This window comes from Neolamprologus multifasciatus, chromosome 10 (genome assembly GCF_963576455.1).
Source record: "Neolamprologus multifasciatus chromosome 10, fNeoMul1.2, whole genome shotgun sequence".
Lineage (NCBI taxonomy): Eukaryota > Metazoa > Chordata > Actinopteri > Cichliformes > Cichlidae > Neolamprologus > Neolamprologus multifasciatus.
In genome coordinates this window covers 13951708-13972206 of record NC_140448.1, presented here as the reverse complement: position 1 = coordinate 13972206, position 20499 = coordinate 13951708, and the positions used below count along the sequence as shown (strand labels likewise).

General features: G+C 39.8%; 1 protein-coding gene and 1 long non-coding RNA gene across 5 annotated transcripts; both read right to left on the bottom strand.

Moving 5' to 3' along the window:
* Window positions 1-30: 30 nt before the first annotated feature.
* Window positions 31-10729, bottom strand: gabrr3a (gamma-aminobutyric acid type A receptor subunit rho3a). 3 transcript variants are annotated; one of them, XM_085175116.1, is made up of 10 exons: window positions 10709-10728; window positions 9955-10440; window positions 9283-9395; window positions 6597-6664; window positions 6273-6496; window positions 4059-4141; window positions 3277-3414; window positions 2325-2477; window positions 970-1163; window positions 31-851 (listed from the first exon to the last, which is right to left on the bottom strand). In XM_085175116.1, exons 2-10 carry the CDS (start codon window positions 10095-10097, stop codon window positions 555-557), a joined length of 1413 nt encoding a protein of 470 aa, XP_085031242.1. In that variant the 5' UTR covers window positions 10098-10440; window positions 10709-10728; the 3' UTR covers window positions 31-554. The 3 variants fall into 3 exon arrangements, with proteins under 3 accessions (XP_085031242.1, XP_085031244.1, XP_085031243.1); XM_085175118.1 differs by lacking the exon at window positions 3277-3414 and having other exon boundaries at window positions 10709-10729; XM_085175117.1 differs by lacking the exon at window positions 10709-10728 and having other exon boundaries at window positions 9955-10530.
* A 16-nt stretch (window positions 10730-10745) lies between these two features.
* LOC146509807 (uncharacterized) lies at window positions 10746-14825 on the bottom strand. Of its 2 annotated transcripts, XR_014876491.1 has the most exons (4): window positions 14624-14825; window positions 14031-14134; window positions 12798-12854; window positions 10746-12617 (listed from the first exon to the last, which is right to left on the bottom strand). It is a non-coding gene; the product is annotated as an uncharacterized LOC146509807 (long non-coding RNA). The 2 variants fall into 2 exon arrangements; XR_014876490.1 differs by having other exon boundaries at window positions 14031-14822.
* Window positions 14826-20499: the final 5674 nt, after the last annotated feature.

Genomic DNA, 20499 nt, shown 5'->3' with positions numbered 1-20499 from the left:
TTTGCAAATTTTACACACAATTTTCTGTCCGGTGAGGATGATATTAAACATGAACTTGTTTATAAGTGCTCCACTGGGCACCTTCAGTTGAAAGTGTGATGCACTAAATATCAATAAAGTTCAAGGCAAAGAGAATGTGAGGCCTGAGTCAGACATTTAAGAGCATACACATATTTATTTTCAACATGTACTGTATTTAATGTATGTATGTATGGATGTATCTGATCCAGCAATAAAACAAAATCCTAAAAATGTTTATGCATTTTGGATAAAAACTCTTTCTGTTATAAAATCAAGCATGCCAGAAACACACGTAAACATTCATTAAAATATCAGCCGTTCACTTTCACAGCCGCTCTCAGATTTTCTCCAAGTTACAGCCGAACACTTTTTCATTAGACATCAAGAAGGACATCTATACTCAGCAGACGTGAAGTCATGTCATCAATTAATTATTATTATTATCATCCGTCTGTTTTTGTTCATTTGTGCAATTGTGACAACAGTCAAAAAAGGAACAGTTCTTTTGTTTTTTCTGCTGCTTATTCAATGTGCTATGCATACATGCTCCAGTAAATGATGTTGAAGAGCAGGTAAGCCAGCGGGAATAATACCCTGGAGAATGAGTCGATCATGTAGCTGTTGCTCATGATGAAGCTGAGGTTTCGTTTTAAAGGGTGCTTGCGATGTAGCCTGGTGCCTTCTGTGGGTGCGGAGACAGTCGAGTTTCGAGACTGGATGTTCCTTTCTGTATTTGGGGTGCTGGCGGGGAGGGAGGCCAGGTCAATTTCATTGTCGTGGAAACACCCATCAAAGGCCATAGCCTCAGCAGCATTGTAAGAGGTGGGTATCTGCAGAGAGAGGAGAGCAGACCACTGTTAGTTTCTGGGGATTGCCTTATGGCTGCATACCGGCTTCTGTAGCCTAAATAGGACAGGAGATTTGAGAAGATTTTAGAAAGAACTTGACCTTTGCTCTCTTCAGCTTCTTCATCTCCTCCACTGTGGTGAAATAGTTGACCGCAGCGTACTCGATGACTGACAGAAAGACAAACAGGAAGCTCGCCCATAGATAGATGTCTACAGCTTTTACGTAAGACACCTGTGGCATAGAGGCCGACACACCGGTGATGATGGTGGACATTGTCAGTACGGTGGTGATGCCTGGATACAGAAAAACCAGTTGTGACTGTTGCTGCAGAAACATTGCAGAGAATAATGTTTCTGTAGCTACAAACAAGTAATAACAAGAAATTATCCTTTGAAGACCTTTTATGTACTAATGTGAAATCAGTGTATGAACAATTGTGCCATACAAATCACAGCAAATGTGATAATGTTACGAAATAATTTAGTCGTGGTAAAGGGCTGGGGGTTTAAAAGGGCATATCCTTTATCATCCTCAGGGTTTTGACAAGCATATAACCATGCAAGTGTATTTATGTTCATTAATTACAGAAGGCAAAGTCATTATTACATCATTGCTGGATGCAAACTAGCTTAACTCTGATTTAGTGCTCTTTTGCTCGTAAAGCTTTTAGAATTGGAATTTGGAGTCTGTCTGATTCCAAAAATAGCCCAGCCTTAATGATGGCGTCTCCTTGCGTAAGCTAACTGTGTAGGAGGGGGGGAAACATAGATGGTGAACCAGCAGACACCCTTGGATACGCTTAATTGCTTTCTTGCTGAGCGGCAGATTAGAACAGTGACACTCATCTCTCATGTCCATAAGCCAGGAAATAGCTGCTGTTTGGCTGCTGGGAACTCCACTATCATTGTCATTGCAGGTCATTGCACCTAAGTGAGAACCTATTGTAAAACAATGACGTGAGTTTCACTAACTTATAACATAAGAATCCTGTGAACAGGATATTTTAATCCAAACCCCACTACTTTCCTGAACTTTAACCAAATAGCAGTTGGAAAGAGAAAGAAAATAAGAAGTGAAATCATAACAAAATGTGCAAAGCACGAAGCTACCAAAATACCAAGCAAACTGGGGTCTCCTGGTTGACAAACTTCCTCCACTCCTTACTCCTTATGGGGAATTTCTCACAGTTTAAATACGGGCAATTATCTCTCAAAAAGAAGATGTAATTATTTGATGAGACGATGTGCTTCCTGACTGACTTATGCCTAATCTCTCCAGTAACTGGCAAACAAGGGAGTGGAATCAATCTTACCATTTCACTCTCAAAAAGTTAATCAATGGAAAGATGAATTTAAAGTAAAAACTAGGCATGGTGATATTTTCTTATCAGTCCGGATGAAAATACAATTTCGGTAATTATTTATGTTGGTCGTATTGGCTCAGCGGCTTAGTACCCAGGGAGACACGGGCAGGTACGGCTCTCCTGTCTATCCAGAAAGACACCCAGGACAGCATCACCATCAGCATGGTGGGAAAGTACGTCTGAAGCATGAAGAAGAAGATATGCCGCCTTAGAATGAAGTTTATGTAGAGCCGATTGTACCAACCTGAAACAGATAAATGGACACAGTGGAGTGCAGGCAGGTGGAAAGCAGGGTTGTATCAGTAACTGACAGGGGAAAATAAAGTTGTCCTTATTAAAAATAAAAGTCCAACATGAACCTACGGGGAGAACCTTGAACTCAAATGAGAGAGCAAATCTCTTTAATGCCGGAGTTATATAACATCTTCATAGATTGGATACTGTAGGTTCCCTCACAAAAAAATTTATAACTGAGATGAAAATCTCTCTGGCTCCAATTCTAGCGTTTCTTTATACACAGACAACAATAAAAGGAAACTGGGTTTGAAAAAGTAGACCCCGCAGTCATACAACTCTAAAACACCTTGAATAATCAATACCTTTCTGCTTTGCAGAGAGGGATTGATTCCCATGTCATCATTTTGGAAAATGTGGTTATTTTCTTTCTCACAGAGAACCTAAACAATCAATAGCACTCAGTCATGTCTATGTACATATAAAAGCTTTTGCCCGTACACAGTTACTGTAGCAAAGCATTATGACTGGAAATGGGAATAATGTGTTCAACTGTACAGATGCTGGTTATTGGATTTTGTAGCCTTTGCCGGGTAAGCTGTTTCCACAAGCTTGGACAAGTTAATCAACTGCTGGCTGCATCTCCATAGAAAACGACTGTAAGAGTGGTGTCAAATCTTTTTATGTAATGCGTATTTTCCAAAATGTTAAACTGTTCCTATTTAGAAAAACAGTAGGGGTCTGGAGCACTCTGGCTGTTTTCAAACTGAATACATCTCAGACTGTCCCCAGACTCCTGCCGGACATACCAGTGCTGCTGTAGAAGGCAAGCCCAAAGGAAGGCTGGAAGTCTTCAATAAAAAACTGAGAGAGCACAATCTCGTCAGTCCTTAATGAATCGTTCCCGTTCTTCCAGTAGAGCATTAGGTCGTTCTCATTGTAAGCATCTTCAAGAGAGGAGAGAAAGAGGGTGGGCGTTTGGGGTTGGACACCTTCGCGTATTGCCTCTCTTAGAAGTTTCATGGATGTTTCTCTCAGAGGAGAGGAGAGAGCTGCCAAAAATGGATCTACCAACTCTCCCCTGAGATCAGGATCCATGATTGAGACACACAGAGTGAGAGAGAGAGAGCGGTAAAGACCAAAGAATTCCCAAACATTGCAGTAAATCCTGCATCATGAGGATAGACAAGCATAAAGCACAGAGTCTGACTTGAATGACCCGAGGATTATAAATAATTTGTGCAAAAGGGGGATGGTGATGCTTACTACTGTGAGCATGAAGTAAGGTAATGCACTCTGAGCTGTCTCTGTCCCAACTGTATAACATTCAAGCATATCCAGTTGTGTTTTTGTGCGGAAAATAGATAGTGTTTAAAAATTTAACAAGCTAAAAGCTTTCTCTAGCCCAAATTTTTTAAATTACATAATAGTGCATCAAATGTTGTGTAACATGTTTACCAGCAAAACATGTCAGCACAAGAACAAGTACATTTAATATAGGAATTAACATTATTACTCTGCAAACAACACTGGATATCCTATTAGATATTTGCAAGCAACCACGATGTCCTGACTGCAGCTTAATACTCACAGCTCTCCAGCTCCAGAGAGCAGTTCTGTGTGTCCAGAGGGAAACTGCTGAAGTCCATTGAGCAAAGAGCCGTCACAGTGATCCTGAAACACAGCTTTCAGTTAAATAAATACCTACATAAATATTGCAGTAATCTCAGTGAAACAGTGTAAAATAAAACTACTGGACTGAATTGATTCATTCAGTAACAGGATCTGTGCCTGACACAGTTTGTGGCTGCTGTCGGCCATTTGGGAATTTGTGCCATATTGTCATCATCTGTGACCGAAATGGATATGTTGAATGCCATCTGGGAGCTTACAGTCCACCTTCTCATATTCACTTCATACCCTGCCCACTAAACTGGGCTGTGGTGATGTTCATGCTCATTAAACAGTCTTAGTAAAATTTAAGCCGTAACTCATTGTATTAGGACATGTAAGCTTAAAACTCCTTGCTAATTTGTATATACTGTACAAGGGGTTTTGGTGCAAATGCCTTTATTGGTCTGATTTTTGGGAAACAGCACCCCTCAGGCCTGAAAATTGAAACCAGCTGGAGCAAACACCAATACAGTTTCTCTAATGGCCATTTGAGCCTGGCCCCGAAAGTAAATCGATAACACAGGCTGTGCGTAAAACACAGATGTAGCCACTGTGACGTCACCGATTGGTGGTCTCATTTGGAAATTGCGTGTTTGTGTTGTGTTTTGAAGCCTCAAAGCTTCAGTTTGACAGAGAAATCAATACACTATGCTCACAAGGTAACAATATGCCAATCACAACCCCACCCTAAAACATACCCAAGCTCATCCTCCTTTTTGACTTCAGTGGTGACCATAATTCACAAAGGCAATATTTAAAGGAAGCAGTAGGCTCCTTTTCCTATAGACTTTACAAGAATTCATTAAAGAGTTGCCCCCTGCTGGCCACTAGTAAGAAAGCTGAATTAATGCATGTGCAGGTAATTGTCCTAACACTTATTTAACAAAGAATGAAATCCTTTAAAATTTAATATTAATGTTAATCAGTGTTAATGTTACCATTTTTTATTTTAATGTTGAATTAGAAATATCCTGTCTCAGAGTGACGCTGAAAAACTAGTTCATGCATTTATTACTTCCAGGCTAGACTACTGCAATTCATTATTATCAGGATGTCCAAAAAACTCACTGAAAAGCCTTCAGTTAATCCAAAATGCTGCAGCAAGAGTACTGACAGGGACTAGAAAGAGAGAGCATATTTCTCCTGTTTTGGCTTCCCTTCATTGGCTTCCTGTTAAATCCAGAATTGAATTCAAAATCCTGCTCCTCACATACAAGGTCTTAAATAATCAGGCCCCATCTTATCTTAATGACCTTGTAGTACCATATCACCCTATTAGAGCACTTCGCTCTCGCTCTGCAGGCCTACTTGTTGTTCCTAGAGTATTTAAAAGTAGAATGGGAGGGAGAGCCTTCAGTTTTCAGGCCCCTCTTCTGTGGAACCAGCTTCCAGTTTGGATTCAGGAGACAGACACTATCTCTACTTTTAAGATTAGGCTTAAAACCTTCCTTTTTGCTAAAGCATATAGTTAGGGCTGGACCAGGTGACCCTGAATCCTCCCTTAGTTATGCTGCAATAGATGTAGGCTGCCGGGGGATTCCCATGATGCATTGAGTTTTTCCTTTCCAGTCACCTTTCTCACTCACTATGTATTAACAGACCTCTCTGTATTGAATCGTATCTGTTATTAATCTCTGTCTCTCTTCCACAGCATGTCTTTATCCTGTCTTCCTTCTCTCACCCCAACCGGTCGCAGCAGATGGCCGCCCCTCCCTGAGCCTGGTTCTGCCGGAGGTTTCTTCCTGTTAAAAGGGAGTTTTTCCTTCCCACTGTCGCCAAAGTGCTTGCTCATAGGGGGTCATATGATTGTTGGGCTTTTCTCTGTATCTATGAAGCGCCTTGAGGCGACATTTGTTGTGATTTGGCGCTATATAAATAAAATTGAATTGAATTGAATTGAACACTATTTATCAGAGCCTGGAGTCTGTAGATCCACCTTACCAGATAGTGTTAGCTAATACTTTAGAATCCCAATCAATTTCATCAAATTTAGGCCCTTCTAATTTCAAAAAGACAAGATAATGTCAGCCAGTATTAGCCATTATTTTTGCTACTGGCTAATGACAGAAAATGCAATCATAGTGATCTCTCTATGAATACAATGAGACATATATCTTTTTTTTTTTTTTACCTAACACTGTAGAGAATATTTCCATCAGGATAAACCCTCAGCATGATGTTCTCCATGGTTGTATCATGGATAAAAGAACGCTTAGAGTGGACAAAAAACACATCTGGAACCCAGATTTTCTTCACCAGACGTGCATCGAAGGTCCGACTCTTGTTGCTGCTGGAGGGAAAGGCCAGGCGATCATCTTGCCAGTAATGCCGCAGGTAGAGAGTCATGGTGAAGTCCTACAAAAAGAAAAAAAAAACAAAAACGCTCACGTTCAACAGAGAAAACAAGTCAGTTTCTTTTGATTAGATTAACTACTGAAATCTAAAAGGTGCGTACCATGTTTACTTCAGAAATGCTGTCAATGCTCTCCACCTGGACATCGATACCAACAGGCAGGGCTGAACCTGGACAGATGTTGTAATGGATCAGTTGGATAACATCTGTTTGTAAATCTGTCTGAGATTACCAATGTGTAAATCTCACTTCTGAGCTATATGCAGAGATAACCTTAGTTTATACAGTCATGATACACAGTACAGTGTAAACATCTGTGACTGAAGCAAAAAATCTTATGTTCACATTCTACATTTTTGAATGTCAAAGGAACCATTATTACCTTACACTGGAAATCTTTGTAAATGCACCATCTCACCTTTTATTTATTTATTTTTTTGGTTCACAGTAAAAATCAACTCCTCAAAATGTTGCTTTACTTGAAATGCATGTTTCAGTGACCTTTCTTTACAGTATTTGATTTAGACAAAGGCGTCGAGCTCATGCACGACACCTTAAATGAACGCTGCTGCTCAGTCAAGAAGATAAAATGTCAAAAAAATTGTTTAATTATTTATATATCTTCACTACTTTCTTGGTTAAGCTGTTAATACTGTAACAGAAATATGTAATACTTAGCTCTCTACTGATTCTGAGAAATTACATCAACCACATCAACTCGTGTGACCCCATATGGTACATTTAGTGCTGGGAAAATAAGCGAATCCTTTCTAATCTATGGGAGAGGTAGCTCACTACCTACATGCCTATAAATTTCCCTGAGGTTACATAGTCAACATGCATGTGTGGATATTCAACAACACTCACTAATTCATTATGTTATCTTAAAGGATCCATTAATTTAAAATCTGCCACATTGTATTATTACATAAATATCCAGGGTAGTGTATAGTAAGAGGAATGGTTCTTGTCATTATCCTGCGGCACAATACGGTTAATGTATGATTTGAACTGTAAACACCGGCTGATGTTGTTGGGGTTTTTTTTCTGTGCCATTACTTAATGAAGGTAAGCACTCAAAAGCATGTGTTTGCAATCACAATGGAGTAATAAAGGTGGAGGGATTTTACTGGGATGCTGACATCCTGGAATAGGGTCAAACAGAGTTAGCTCACTTAAGCTCATTAATGAGCTTCAAAACTCTCTATTACCAACAAAAAAATTGAAATGAGGGAAAAAAATGAAGAAAAAAACCTTCGTGGGCCACAGGACACCACACATAGCAGACAAATGTAACAATCCAGCAAATGTGTTTGCAGCTAACAGAGTTAACTCACACTATCAGCTCAGTGATAATGTCAAGTTTAGGAAGAAAATGTTTGAAGTAAATAAGAAACAAAAAATTGGGTCTTGAACTCAACTCTATTTTAAAAAAATATGATGTTTTATTAGTATCATAGTCACAAAGTGAATTAATGAAACAGAACAAACAAACAGAAAACAGAAAGATAAAGAGTTTTCCAATTCGTAACCACCACCGATTTGCTTGACCCAATAAGCTGAATAACAATGATTTAATGACAATGTTCCAGTTGTGCAAACTGATCAATTGACGGGTAATCTTACTTTTAATACTAATTTGCTACATAACAAGATTATTGCTATTAAAAAAACAACCTGTCGCACTACCCAGTGAGAAAAGTAACTCATCAGACAACCAAAATCCCCTCTGCAGTTAGCTTTGTGGTTATACATCCAGAAATTCTACATCCTAATATGTTTACTATAGTCAGTTGATTTTTACCTCATTGCACAGCAGGTTAGCACTGGCAGAATACCCTCAACCATCTCACCAGCAATCGGCTTGTTAGTTTCCTACAGAGTGGCAGCTTTAGTCGTGGTTTAGAAGCAAGACGCCTGTATTTGCAGGTACAGACATTCATTATCACCTGACAACAAATGATACAACTACTTAATGCCCTCTTTGCCTGAATGCTTTATGACCTGACTGACACAAACTTGGATACAGTCTTGAAATATGCAGCTGATTTCCATTCAGAGGAACATCAATAGTGATCTAATCACTCTGACACTCAATAACACGTAACACCCAACACTGTTGCCACATCACAACAAACCCATGGTGCACGCCTGCAGATGTCTTAGGGAATGGCATTGATACAAGAATAGATTTTTCCTGAGATGACGAACAAATGCTGTTCAGAGGCTCTCATTCACCAGATAAAATCGTCCAAGAACTCTTATTAGGCCAACGTAAACATCTGTGTAATCATCCACTCAAAAGACTGAGACAGACACTAAGCAACTGGTTTTGCCTTCTGACTGGAAAGAAAATGAATTCAAACAGACATTACAAAAGAGGGTGACTACTGTGAACATGCAGTAGAGAAAGTGATTATTGTGCAGGGTTTCTTTAAGGTAATGGCAAAAAAGGCGCAAAAGATAAAAAAAAAATCCAGACCTGTGATTGGAAGCACACACACACACACACACATACACAGGGAGAATTAGGAACACAGTTCAGATTATTTTATCCGTGCTACCGCAGTCATTGTCTCTCAAAGCAGACAATCTAGGTCACAAAGGGCTTTTTGGGCGGCATAATACCAAAAACAGCACAGTAACCTAAATCAACCTGCTGTGTTACCATTAAAGCACACTTAAAAAAATACTAGGAAAAATATTTGGAGTGAGAAAAAGTTAAAATAAATGTATAATAAATACAAATAAATCCATAATAAATACAACGACCGTGTGTGTGTGTTACCTCCAAAGCCAGGGCGCATTGCAAAGTCATGGTCTTCAATCCGAAGCAGCTGCTCAGACTTAATTAGCAGAGACTTGGTGCTGTCCAACTTCTTCATCTTAAGATCCACCCGTCTGGAAAGCAAAGAGGAGAAATAACAGCTTAAGTTAAATCGTTCTCTCTGTCTAGATTCCTTTCTAACAAACACTTAAAACAGCACTGACAGATGGTGTTAGTGATGGTTAAATGGACTTTAGCACTCTGATTAAAAGCAAAGGCCATAGCCAAAGGGAGATCACTGCATTCTAGCACATGTGTAACTCAGCTTGATATTGTGGAGCCTCTTTCATTTATATCTGACTCCTGAATGACTTTAGTCACTGAGAGGATGTCATAGTTATCCTAAAACCAAACCAAAGTTCACATCGTTTTATGTTTTAGATTCAGCAACAATCAACACAAATTTTCTGAGCAATGCACATAATCTATGACCTTTTTCTGACACTGATCTACCATCAGTGGACGTAAACGCAAAAAGATGCAGTTATTTATATTCACACGTGAAAGCTCTACAAAGTAGGACATGGAAATGATGTCCATAAAATCACCCATGAAGGTCAGTTTCCACATAAGAAGAAGCTCCACAATTATAGTAAATCAAAGACTCATCTAAGAAACCCCACTTTTGCTCACCCTCCGTGCTTTTGTCTAGCGTTCTCTCCGACGTACAGCTCCTTGTTTCTCCTCTTGTTCGGGAAGTGGCTGCTGTTGAGCTGAGTGACAGGCCACAACCAGGCCAAGCACATCAGTCTTAAGGCCAGGAAGGCCACTCTCATGGTTAAGCTGGGGCTTCAAAGACAAGAGGAACCCAGATGTCCCTCCCACTTCGTCAGGGTCTCTCCCAGTCAATGTCACAGTTGTTCCCGTCCTCTGCTGACGCCGTCCATGTCCCAGCAGCTCTCATTCTGTCCCGTCACGCGCGCGCCCGGCTGCTTCTGCGTTATCCCACTCTCTCATCTCCTGTAACATGGTGAACATCAGTTCAGATATCCAGCAGACTGGCATCCCCCTGGCTCTGAGTTTGTTTGTCACTGTGCCATCCCTCTGCTTATGTTTCCTGACACATCATGTTGCTCCAACTCCAGACTGTCCCCACCCCCGCCAAATATCAATTTATTCCTATAATGACAAAGGAATACCATTAATTCCTCTCTAATCTTCTTTTCTGTGGTTGGTGAAATCTTTCAGTAACCTACAAACTGGAGGAAGCAGAGGGCGGGGACGGGGGATAATACCAACAACAGTTTCATCATCATTTCTGACCAGATAAAAATAAAAAGGCTGCAGCCTACTTTTGTAGGATTCTCCAAACCCCCCCCCCCCCCCCCCCCAACACACACACACACACACACACACACACACACACACACACACACACAATTCTCACCTTCTCAACCCAGTAGCGCTCCTGGGTGGTGGGAGGACGTAAGCATTGTTGGGACTAACGCGTTATTAAGTAACGCGTTACTGTAACTACGTTATTATTGTGGTAACGAGCACGGTAACTAGTTATTATGCCAAACGCGTTAGTCGTTACTGGGATTTAGATAGGGTCGTTACTCGTGTGGTGGCTATCGCGGAGCTTCCACCACAGATTCTGTAACATTGGCAAGTGGTGGAGGCAGCAGGTGGAAGAGGGAAAGGGGACGCAGAAGGAAAAGAGACCCGAGGCGGCCGCCGGTCCAAGTGTGAACTGAACTTCAGGTAAGAAGTTGTGACCTGCAGTCTATCTGGGTCAGATATAAACCAAGTTTAGGTGCAGTTTATTTTCGTTATTCTGACTTTTTCCATACTGCGTACTAGCTAGCATGACGGAGTTTCTATACAGCTGGGTGGGTGCTATGAAGTTAATGATGTTGAACTTTATTTTGTTCATAAGTTATTAGAGTTGCCAACCGTTCCGTCTGGTATTCAGAGAAAATATCACGCGTTTCTTATTGAGGCGAAAAGGAACAGTTTGTCCCGTAATTCAGCTTCAATGAAAAAGGCACAAAGCTGGAGTTATTCTGTCTTTACGCTGCACAGCTGCCTCTTCTTCTTTCATTCTCCCCCCTCCCTCTCCCGTTTCTACTTCAATCATGAAAACTGATCAATGATCAGCTGATCGGCTCTCTTGTTTGTTTATCGCCCACTTTGCGCCAGAAAGAGGAAACCAGCCGATGTCGCGCTAAACAACAGCAGCACTTTTAAGCTTGATCAGCTGTTGTTAGAATTGATTTAATATTAATTTCTAGTATCAGCTGATGTTTGCTGGAGCCACAGCTGCAAAAAAGCTGCTGGTCATGATGTCGGTTTGGTTATCTGGTGAGAGGGAAACATGAAGATGAAACCAGAGATGTCCTTACTGAATCATCAGAGCTGAACAGGTGATGGAGAAACAGGTTTACCTTTTAGGTGACATAAATGAGTTGAAGGGAAGTTATGAACTGTTTCTGAGAGACAGATAACCCCAGGATCCTTTTTAGGTAGTTGACAGCTGGTAACTGTGCAGGTGCGGATCTAGCAAAGTTTTGCCAGGGGGCCAGGTAGGGCATTAACAGGGAGAGGGGGGCACAAAGAAATACTTTTCTTTCTTATTCTCACTTAAAATGTCTAGCTTTTAAAAAATAATTATCTCAATCTTACAACAAACGATTGATGCATATATACCATCAAAACAGTGAACATCACTGTCACAACAGCGTTTGTTTTCATTCAAAGGCTTTATGATTTTTCCTATAATGGCGGCCAGTCTCTAGTCAAAATGCCCGGGCCGATTTTTTGTCCCCGTCCAGCCCTGTATGCAGCTCATCTGCAGTCTGGTGTTACCTACATCTTCCTATTCAGAAGGTAAAATTTCCGAGTTACAGTACAGTAAGTTGAGTACAATCAAAGCATCACGACTGCAGTTTTTGTGTTGGATGTAAAAGGCACACATGACGCTGTGACGTAGGCTAGAATCATGGCAGCGGTCAATGACGGTCCAGGCGTGGGATTTCTCTCGTGGAAATATGCACATTATCTTTTCCTTTCTATTTGTAGGTGGCACAGTGCACTTGTGGCAAGTAAGCAAGCTAGAAGACTGGCAAAGTTATGGAAGCAACACATTAACAAGAGAATTCTGAGTAAAACCAAAGTTACTTTCCCTAGTAACTAGTTACTTTGAAAGTAACGAGTAACTTGAAGTAACTGAGTTACTTTTGATAGAAGTAACTAGTAATGTAACTAAGTTACTATTTTAAAGTAACTTACCCAACACTGGACGTAAGTGATCCCATCAAGAGCAGACAGATGCGAACATATGTCAGGAGTGACGTCTGCAAACATGACGCGTGTTACTTATGGCTTCTGAGTGTGTCGCATTCAAGGCACACGATGACTCCTTTAATCCTCTCAAATACTTAATAAATTGAGTACAGTTAATACTACTACTGACATTAGACATTTCAGACAAAGGTTTCTGGCAAAAGCAGAACCCTCCTTGTCAGCAAACATACCTTTGGAATCCAACACTGTGGTGTAGCTTTTGTGTAGTAACCACCGGATAGACTACCCTATAAGATGCAAGTGAAAAAACATGACAATGCACCAAAAAGGAAAAAAATAATTGCAGCTTCCAATTTCTTGAACATGAGATAGAACAAAGACAGTGTAGACCAGCACAGTGCTGTGGATGCATTTTTGAACAGGACATGTCCTTTAACATGCACATTAAACAAATATGGAAGATAAAATGACAAAAATCCGAGTCTCAGAGTGATGCTGAAAAACTAGTTCATGCATTTATTATTTCTAGGTTGGACTGTTGTAATTCATTATTGTCTGTGGTAAAAGTTCCCCGAAAAGCCCTTATTTGTACTCTTGCTGCAGCAAGAGTACAAAAGTGACTAAAAAAACAAGAGATTATATTTCACCCATGTTAGCTTCTCTTCTGGTTCTCCCTGTTAAATCTAGAATTTAAAATAGTTCTTATCACATAGAAGGTCTTGAATATTTATCATATCTTAAAGACGTCAGCACTGTTATTACTGGCGCAGCTGGCAGCCAAAGACAACATACCTGCAATGACTCACTCTTCAGTATATGACCGACCTTTGACCAAAGCCTGCAGTAGTCTTGTAACAATAAGATCACTACAGACTTCCATCAAAGGCCTTAAATTAATCACACATCAGTTATAAAGGTTAAGGCCTAATAATGCACATTTATCCCTACTGTATGGTGCCCAAGCATGTAAATCTAATTACCTAATTCTTGTAGTCCAAATGAGATTTAGCTTGATGTTGTCATCTTGCTTGCTCTCAAAGCATTTAAGCTTCTCAGTTGTTTATTGTGACTATGTGCTTATGTTTCATCTTTCTGATGTATTATTAATTCTCTTCTGCAAATGTATTTTCATGTGTTGCTGTGGCCTACTGAAAAAACCTGGCGAGCACACTGTGGTCAGAGATGTGGCTCACCCTAAGCAACAATCACTACTGAGTGCTTAATTAAATGGAAGCGTCATTACTATGTGAAAAAAATCATTTATATTTAATCATTTTTAATACAGTATGTGTACTTTCACATGCAAGTCACCTACTATTCACCAGGAGGTGCTGTAGCACTCAAATCAACCCAACCCGTGCCTATTTATTCCAGGAAGACCGAAAGGTGTATCATATTTCAAGTAAGCATGACACACCCTTTTGTGTAAACTATGTCCCAAACTGAGAAATCCATTATACTACCTGAAGTCACCTGAGAGTAGTGATTACGGACATGGAAGCAGTCCAAGTTTCACTGTAGATGCCCCAGATTTATCGTCTTAATGAGCCACAGGTCAACGTTGATCCTCAAAAGAGGGTTAGTGTTAGCAATATCTCAATCACAAAAGTCAGCCAGTCCATGAATATATTTTTGTGGTCTACGGGGGATTTTCACACTAGTGATGGGATTTCCGGCTCTTTTTAGAGAACCGACTCTTTCAGCTGGGCTCACTAAAAAGAGTCGGCTCTTTCGGGTCGGAACCGACCCTTCAGGTTGTTTTGTTGCTTTAATTAATTTATTATTAACAATAATATAAAATTAAGCACAAAAGGAATTACTAATGTAAAAAAAAGTGGTTTTATTTATATATGTTTATATATAAATATATGCGGTGGCCCCTAGAGACAAAGCATGTACAAATTCCAAAACACATTTCTAGCGTTAACTGAACTTCCTTAACAGAGCTACCTAGATCACTTAAATTACACAATTGAAAGCATATGTGTATTGTTTGTGTATTTATACACAAGCACTCATATATATTCAAATAACTTTTAAAAAAATGTTCATTTACCTGTTACCACACACCAAATCCGGTCGTTGGTACTTCCTGGCTTGTGTAGCCACTAGGTAACAAAAGCTCAACACTGCCCCTAGCATCCTGGAGCACTTCTGTTGTCTTTTGTATGTGTTTTGGAGTTTTTACGTGCTTCTGAGTTTGTACATGCTTCGGAGTTTGTAGTGTTTTGTCTCTAGGGGCCACCGTAAATATACTTTTATTTATTCACTCCAGATAAAATGTAATAAATAAATCATATAAAACTAAAAACCAACTATTCACATTTCAACTTGTAACTATTTAAAAAAAAAAATTTTTTAAAATTGAAGTGGAAAAAAAGAGAGGGTGAGAGAAAGGAAAAGAAAACCCAACGGCTCGCGCCGTTCACGTCAAATTTCCGGCTCTAAGAGCCATTTCATTCGCGACCGACACATCACTACTGCACACATATGAAAATTAGACCACTGAGAAGCCACACAATGACTTTTTGTTGTATGGGTGTTTCTTTTTCAGTCTGTTTTGCAGTGGTGATTATGTGGAACACACACGAAACACTGAAGTGAGGAGGGTTTTTTTTCTCATTTTCATTGGTCAGAATACTTTTTATAAAATAAAAGTAATAGTTTTGATTTAAGTCAGTTTTTCATTGGAAGGCTAAAGCCATGTGGTAGCTAGCTTAAAATGCTTGTCAAGTGGTTAGTTGGATGCTTGTCTCACTGGTCCCGGATAAGAAAAGAAGAAAATGGGTCGCTGATGCTAAAAAGACAATACAGGATACCACAGATTTTTCCCAAGGAAGAGAAGACTAAGAAGACGAGAGAGAACAGTCCTTTGATGATGAGGAGTGTTTTTGCCTGGTTTGTGTTGGGCTATAAACAGCTGGCCCAAGGATACATTGCTTCCATGTGTTGTCTGCCAAAATTGGGCTTGTGAAGATTCATGTTTTTGTCACTGATTATATTAACTATGACAGTTTTATCACTTTATGATAATGACAAGTTTGAACTTACTCCTGTCATGGTCCTGGGCGTACACCTAGGTTTTTAAGTTGGGACTTTCTTTTGTTAAAGATTTTTTGGTTTGCTTCTTTTTTATTTTTGTGTTTTGTGTCTTCACTTTACTGGGACAGCTTCTGTTTCTACTTGTGACTCTAATTACACATCAGGGTTTTGATTTCTTTTTAATGTTCCTGTCCCTTCTCGCCTATCCCTTTCCCCCTGATTTGCCTTAGTGTTAAATAGCCCAGTCTCTCTTTATCTTTTGTTGTGGTGTCTGCGTTTGTGCCTTGCTCCTGGTTATGTTCCTTTTATCACCCTGGTGCGGTCCATGCCACTTTGTTGTTTACTTGTTGTATTTTTGGATACCTCTTCATCCTGCAATAAAGCTTTGCTATATTTTATTTCTGCACATTGGAGTCTGTGGAGTCTGTGTTTAGGTCCTCAACCTGCAAAATATGACGACTTTTCCTCAGCCTGTGATTTTGAGACTTTGAGTCCTTACCACTCTCAAGACTGTACATTGAAGACTGTATTTTGAACAACCAGACTGAACATTGAATATTTATCATGTCCGTTCATTGGTCCAGCCCACCTAAGGTCAAAGTGGGCAGTATGTGGCCCACACACCGTAAAATGAGTTTGACATCCCTGTTTTATAAATTGAAAACAATTGGCAACATTTTTGGTGTTTCAAATATTTATTTGTGTCTCCACATGACATTAAATTTGCTGAAGGTGCTTTTAATTAAGAAATAAAGGCCTGGGATTGAGAAGTAGAAACTAAGACAAAATTAATAATATAATCAAAACATGGACAGCATGACCCTAGTAGCATGCTCCCTTTAATCTGGGATTAAAGTTGATTTAGGACAGACATGAGCAATGACATCTTAAAGAATCGTGCACGTGCAGCTCGGTTCACTCACATGTGACCCCACAGCTGTTAGACAGCTAGGCAGAAACATCTCGCCTGTGCCCTCTAGAGGTCATCATCTTCCAAAATATGAGAAAAGCCAGCAAGTGAGCTATCTGCAGCTGTTTATGTTGGATATTTTGCATTCATGGAAAAGCAACAAAATAACATTAATATACTTTGAACCTCAGTAGACTTATCCTGTTTGGGATAAGGTGCATAAAAACCTTCTGCATGCGACACGGCTGAGCTGCTTGACAAAAGTATCTGGAAAAACATGCTGACAGTATAATTATTATGTGTGATTTCATGATTCTCATTATGTTTGAAAAAAAAAGACAGCCATGCTTTAAGGTTAAAAAAGTGTTGTCTCAATTTATTCACACTCCATCACACACAAAACACGTTTCCCCTTCCTTTTTACCTTTATACCTACACATCCTTACATAAAATCATGTTAATATATATATATAGATATATATGTGTGTGTGTGTTTAGACTACATGGAGTTATTTGTTAGAATGGAAAGAGAGAGCTGTTTGATGTGAGGTGTTCAGATTAAGGTGTTGTGTTGTGGAGCATTCACAGGGAGGCTGGTTAAACTTTTACCTGCACGGTTAACTAATCAGAGTTTCATTAGTGTCAGGAAGGATGTAAAGTGGAATCACACAGAAGCAGCTCACCGCACACCAATGTGCTTTCATGCGCACGCAAGTCAAATAGTGTTGCAGGTTCACCATCCTGACGCAGGTCATCTGACATGGCGGACACGAGTGGACTTGTGTTTATGCTGATCATGTTTTTGGATAAACTGCCATCGACAAACTCAAAAGGTACTGTGATATTTGACGTCTCTTTATACAACATATGCTTATGTGTAATTTATTCTAATAATTGGAAATTAAGAAAGTCAAAGCCACAGGAAGAGCAGTGTGTGAATTTAACGTAGCTTTTGCAGATAGCATCATTTTTGCGTTTAAGTTTCCACACCAGCTATAAACACAGCTGTGTGCGTCCCCGATACCCTGAAAGTGTTACTGTGACAGCTGCACACATCTCAGGGCTACTCATTAGGCAGAGGGGATGTGAAAATGTAAGGAAAAAAATCTTGATTCCAGTCAAACACACAGCTTACATGTTATCAGTAATAAAAGAGATAAGGTCAGAAATCGTTTCAGTTGTTCTGATAGAAAATTGGATTTTATTAACCCAGATTCATGTTGTGAAAAATAGAATCACATCAGTCAATGGGTGTAAAAGTGAAGGATTTCTAATTGTGGCACGCTGTTGACACAGCAGGAGACATACAATCATTTTTTAATGTTCATCATCAAATGATTCATCCAAACAAAGCAATACAAATGTGGTGAGGAGATCAGTGAGAATCAAGAACAGAAAACTAAGTTTAATCCAGTAGGACATTATTTATAAATAAAGTTTAGTGTTAATTGCTGATTCATTCGTGACAATAACTTTGCTTTCTCACAGTCTTACTACCAGATGCCAATGTCACTTGCATCTTCCACGATGACTGCATCCTGCCCTGTAGCTTCAGACCCACAGGCACAGTGGTCATCCACTGGTACAAGCAGCAAATCCCTGTCCACAGTTACTACTACAACAAGGACCAGTTTGGACTCCAGAACAAGCACTTCAGTGGAAGGACAGCCTTGTTCAACTCCCACATCCCTCACGGCAATGCCTCTCTGCTCCTCAGAAGGGTCAAAGTTCAAGACAAGGGCAGATACAAATGCTACACGAGCACACGAAAGGGCAACCAAGAGTTGTTTGTCAACCTGGAGGTGAAAGGTCAGTCCAGTATGATGCATTTGTAACATTTATAATACAGAATATCAGACATTTAACCCAACTGTTTATAATTTTTGTGTGTGTGTGGCTTTTTTTTCTTTCTTTTTTTTGTTTTTTACTAATAAAGCTTTGAGCAGTAAAGTGCCAATGAATGCATCCATTCATGAATTGCCCTCAGGCTCCTGACAACAAGGTGGAACATTTGTTCTACTTTTTTCCACTACAGTCCAGCAGACTGGCTTTTACATGTCCTAATGGAAAAGCATTCAGAAAGCAAACACCTAAACTGTTAGAAGCTGATATCTTGAGCTTCAGCTGCTGTCATAGTGATCATTTAAAGTATGCGGTAAATAGTCAGAAAATACTTAGAAAAGGTGTTTGCTTTTACACAATACACATTTTGTATGAATGTTTTTACGTTTTAATTTTAACCTGTATAAAAATACATAAGAATTAGTTACCAAATTTCAAGCATATGCTGCACATGCGATCTAATTTAACTCATTATGTGTTGTTATTTTTTAACACATCTATTCTCAGTGTTGCACCTTTCTAATAAGCTGAGCACTCACGATTAATTCAGCCAATCACACACACGCACACACACACAGCACTTTTATCTATGCCTAAGTGCTTTTTCTAACATTCACACACACATTTTGATGGATGCATCCGGGGTAGCTGGGGGTTCAGTATCTTGCACAAGAATATTTCTGCATGCAAACTGGAGGATTCAGAGATCGAGATACTGGCTTACCGACTGGTAGACCCTGTGCTCAAAAACTTGTGCTCTGAAGTGACATATTGTCTTTTTTTGTCACTGAAATATTGAATTTTTCTGGCATGAGGATGAGAAAAACAGTCTCCACCAAATGAGTAAGATTGTAAGATTGTAAGATTGTTGCATTTTAACAGCATTTCAAGCAAATCCTCACAGGACCCTGATGCCAAAAATATAATGTAAAATTTGTGTGCTATTATATCTCTTGAGTACCAACATGTTCATTAAATACAGCATATTCTAGGTGCTCCATAGACTGCCCACAGGAGAACTAGTGAACCACAGAATTGAAATACAGCAGAAAAGCACCACTTTCAAGATTTACTTGAAAGAGCATCTCTCCTAAATGCCAGCACTGGTGCGGAGAAAGTGCACATTACTAAGTGTGAACATGAAAAACACTAGTTTTTGATTGTTGACAATAATGAACTGTAAAATGGAACTTTCTAGTTGCACAAACTGAATCAGGCTGCCATTAAAGCCACACTTTTATCTTTTCTGCTTTCCTTCCAGCACTGATCCAGTCTGTGATCGTGGAGATAACCGACGAGATGGTCACTTGCTCCTCTCAGAATATCTACCCCATCCCTCAGGTAGCGTGGGCCACAGTTCCCCCGTCTGCACAAGAAGCTCTTGAAAATTCCACCACCAAAACCACAGACCACAAGGGTCTGTTCACTGTGGAAAGCATGCTAAGGATTCTGGGTAATGTCTCCAATTACACTTACTTTTGCTCAGTCATATCAGCTGACAAAACCCAGATTTGGACTGCCTCTCGGAAAAACCAAGGTGCAGTTTGGTTCCATACTAATACAGATTTCATGAACAGGATTATTTATGACATAAATGTGCTAAAAAATGTGTGCAAACTATTTTTCAGAGGATATAACACAGGAAGAGGGTTACGCTCTGTCCATCCCATGCATTGCTCCTCACAGTCTCCAGAATTTTTCCCTTACCTGGACCTTTGACTCATCCAACGACCCCATAGTTATCTTGAGATATGACCACAGAACCAGACACAGCTTTAACCTGTGGGAAGGAGAAGCAGAGCTGGACCAGGACCTACTTCTTCTTGGGGATGGATCTCTTGTGCTTTTCAAACCAGAAAGTGAAGAACACTCTGGGACTTACACCTGCACCTTCTCAGGCCTGCAGAGCAGACATATCATTCAGACCAGAGTAAACATCACTGTAGCATCAATAAGTGAGTTTTTTTTATATTATTTCTCAATAAAAGAAAAAAAACTGTTCTCTAAAAGAAATGTGCATTGCAGGTTTGGATGAACAGAGTGTGCAGAGGTCCTGGTGGTGCACAGTGGCTTCTGCAGCTTTTGTCCTGATCACTGTTATTGTAGCTCTCCCTCAGTGTGTAAGGCAAAAAGGTACG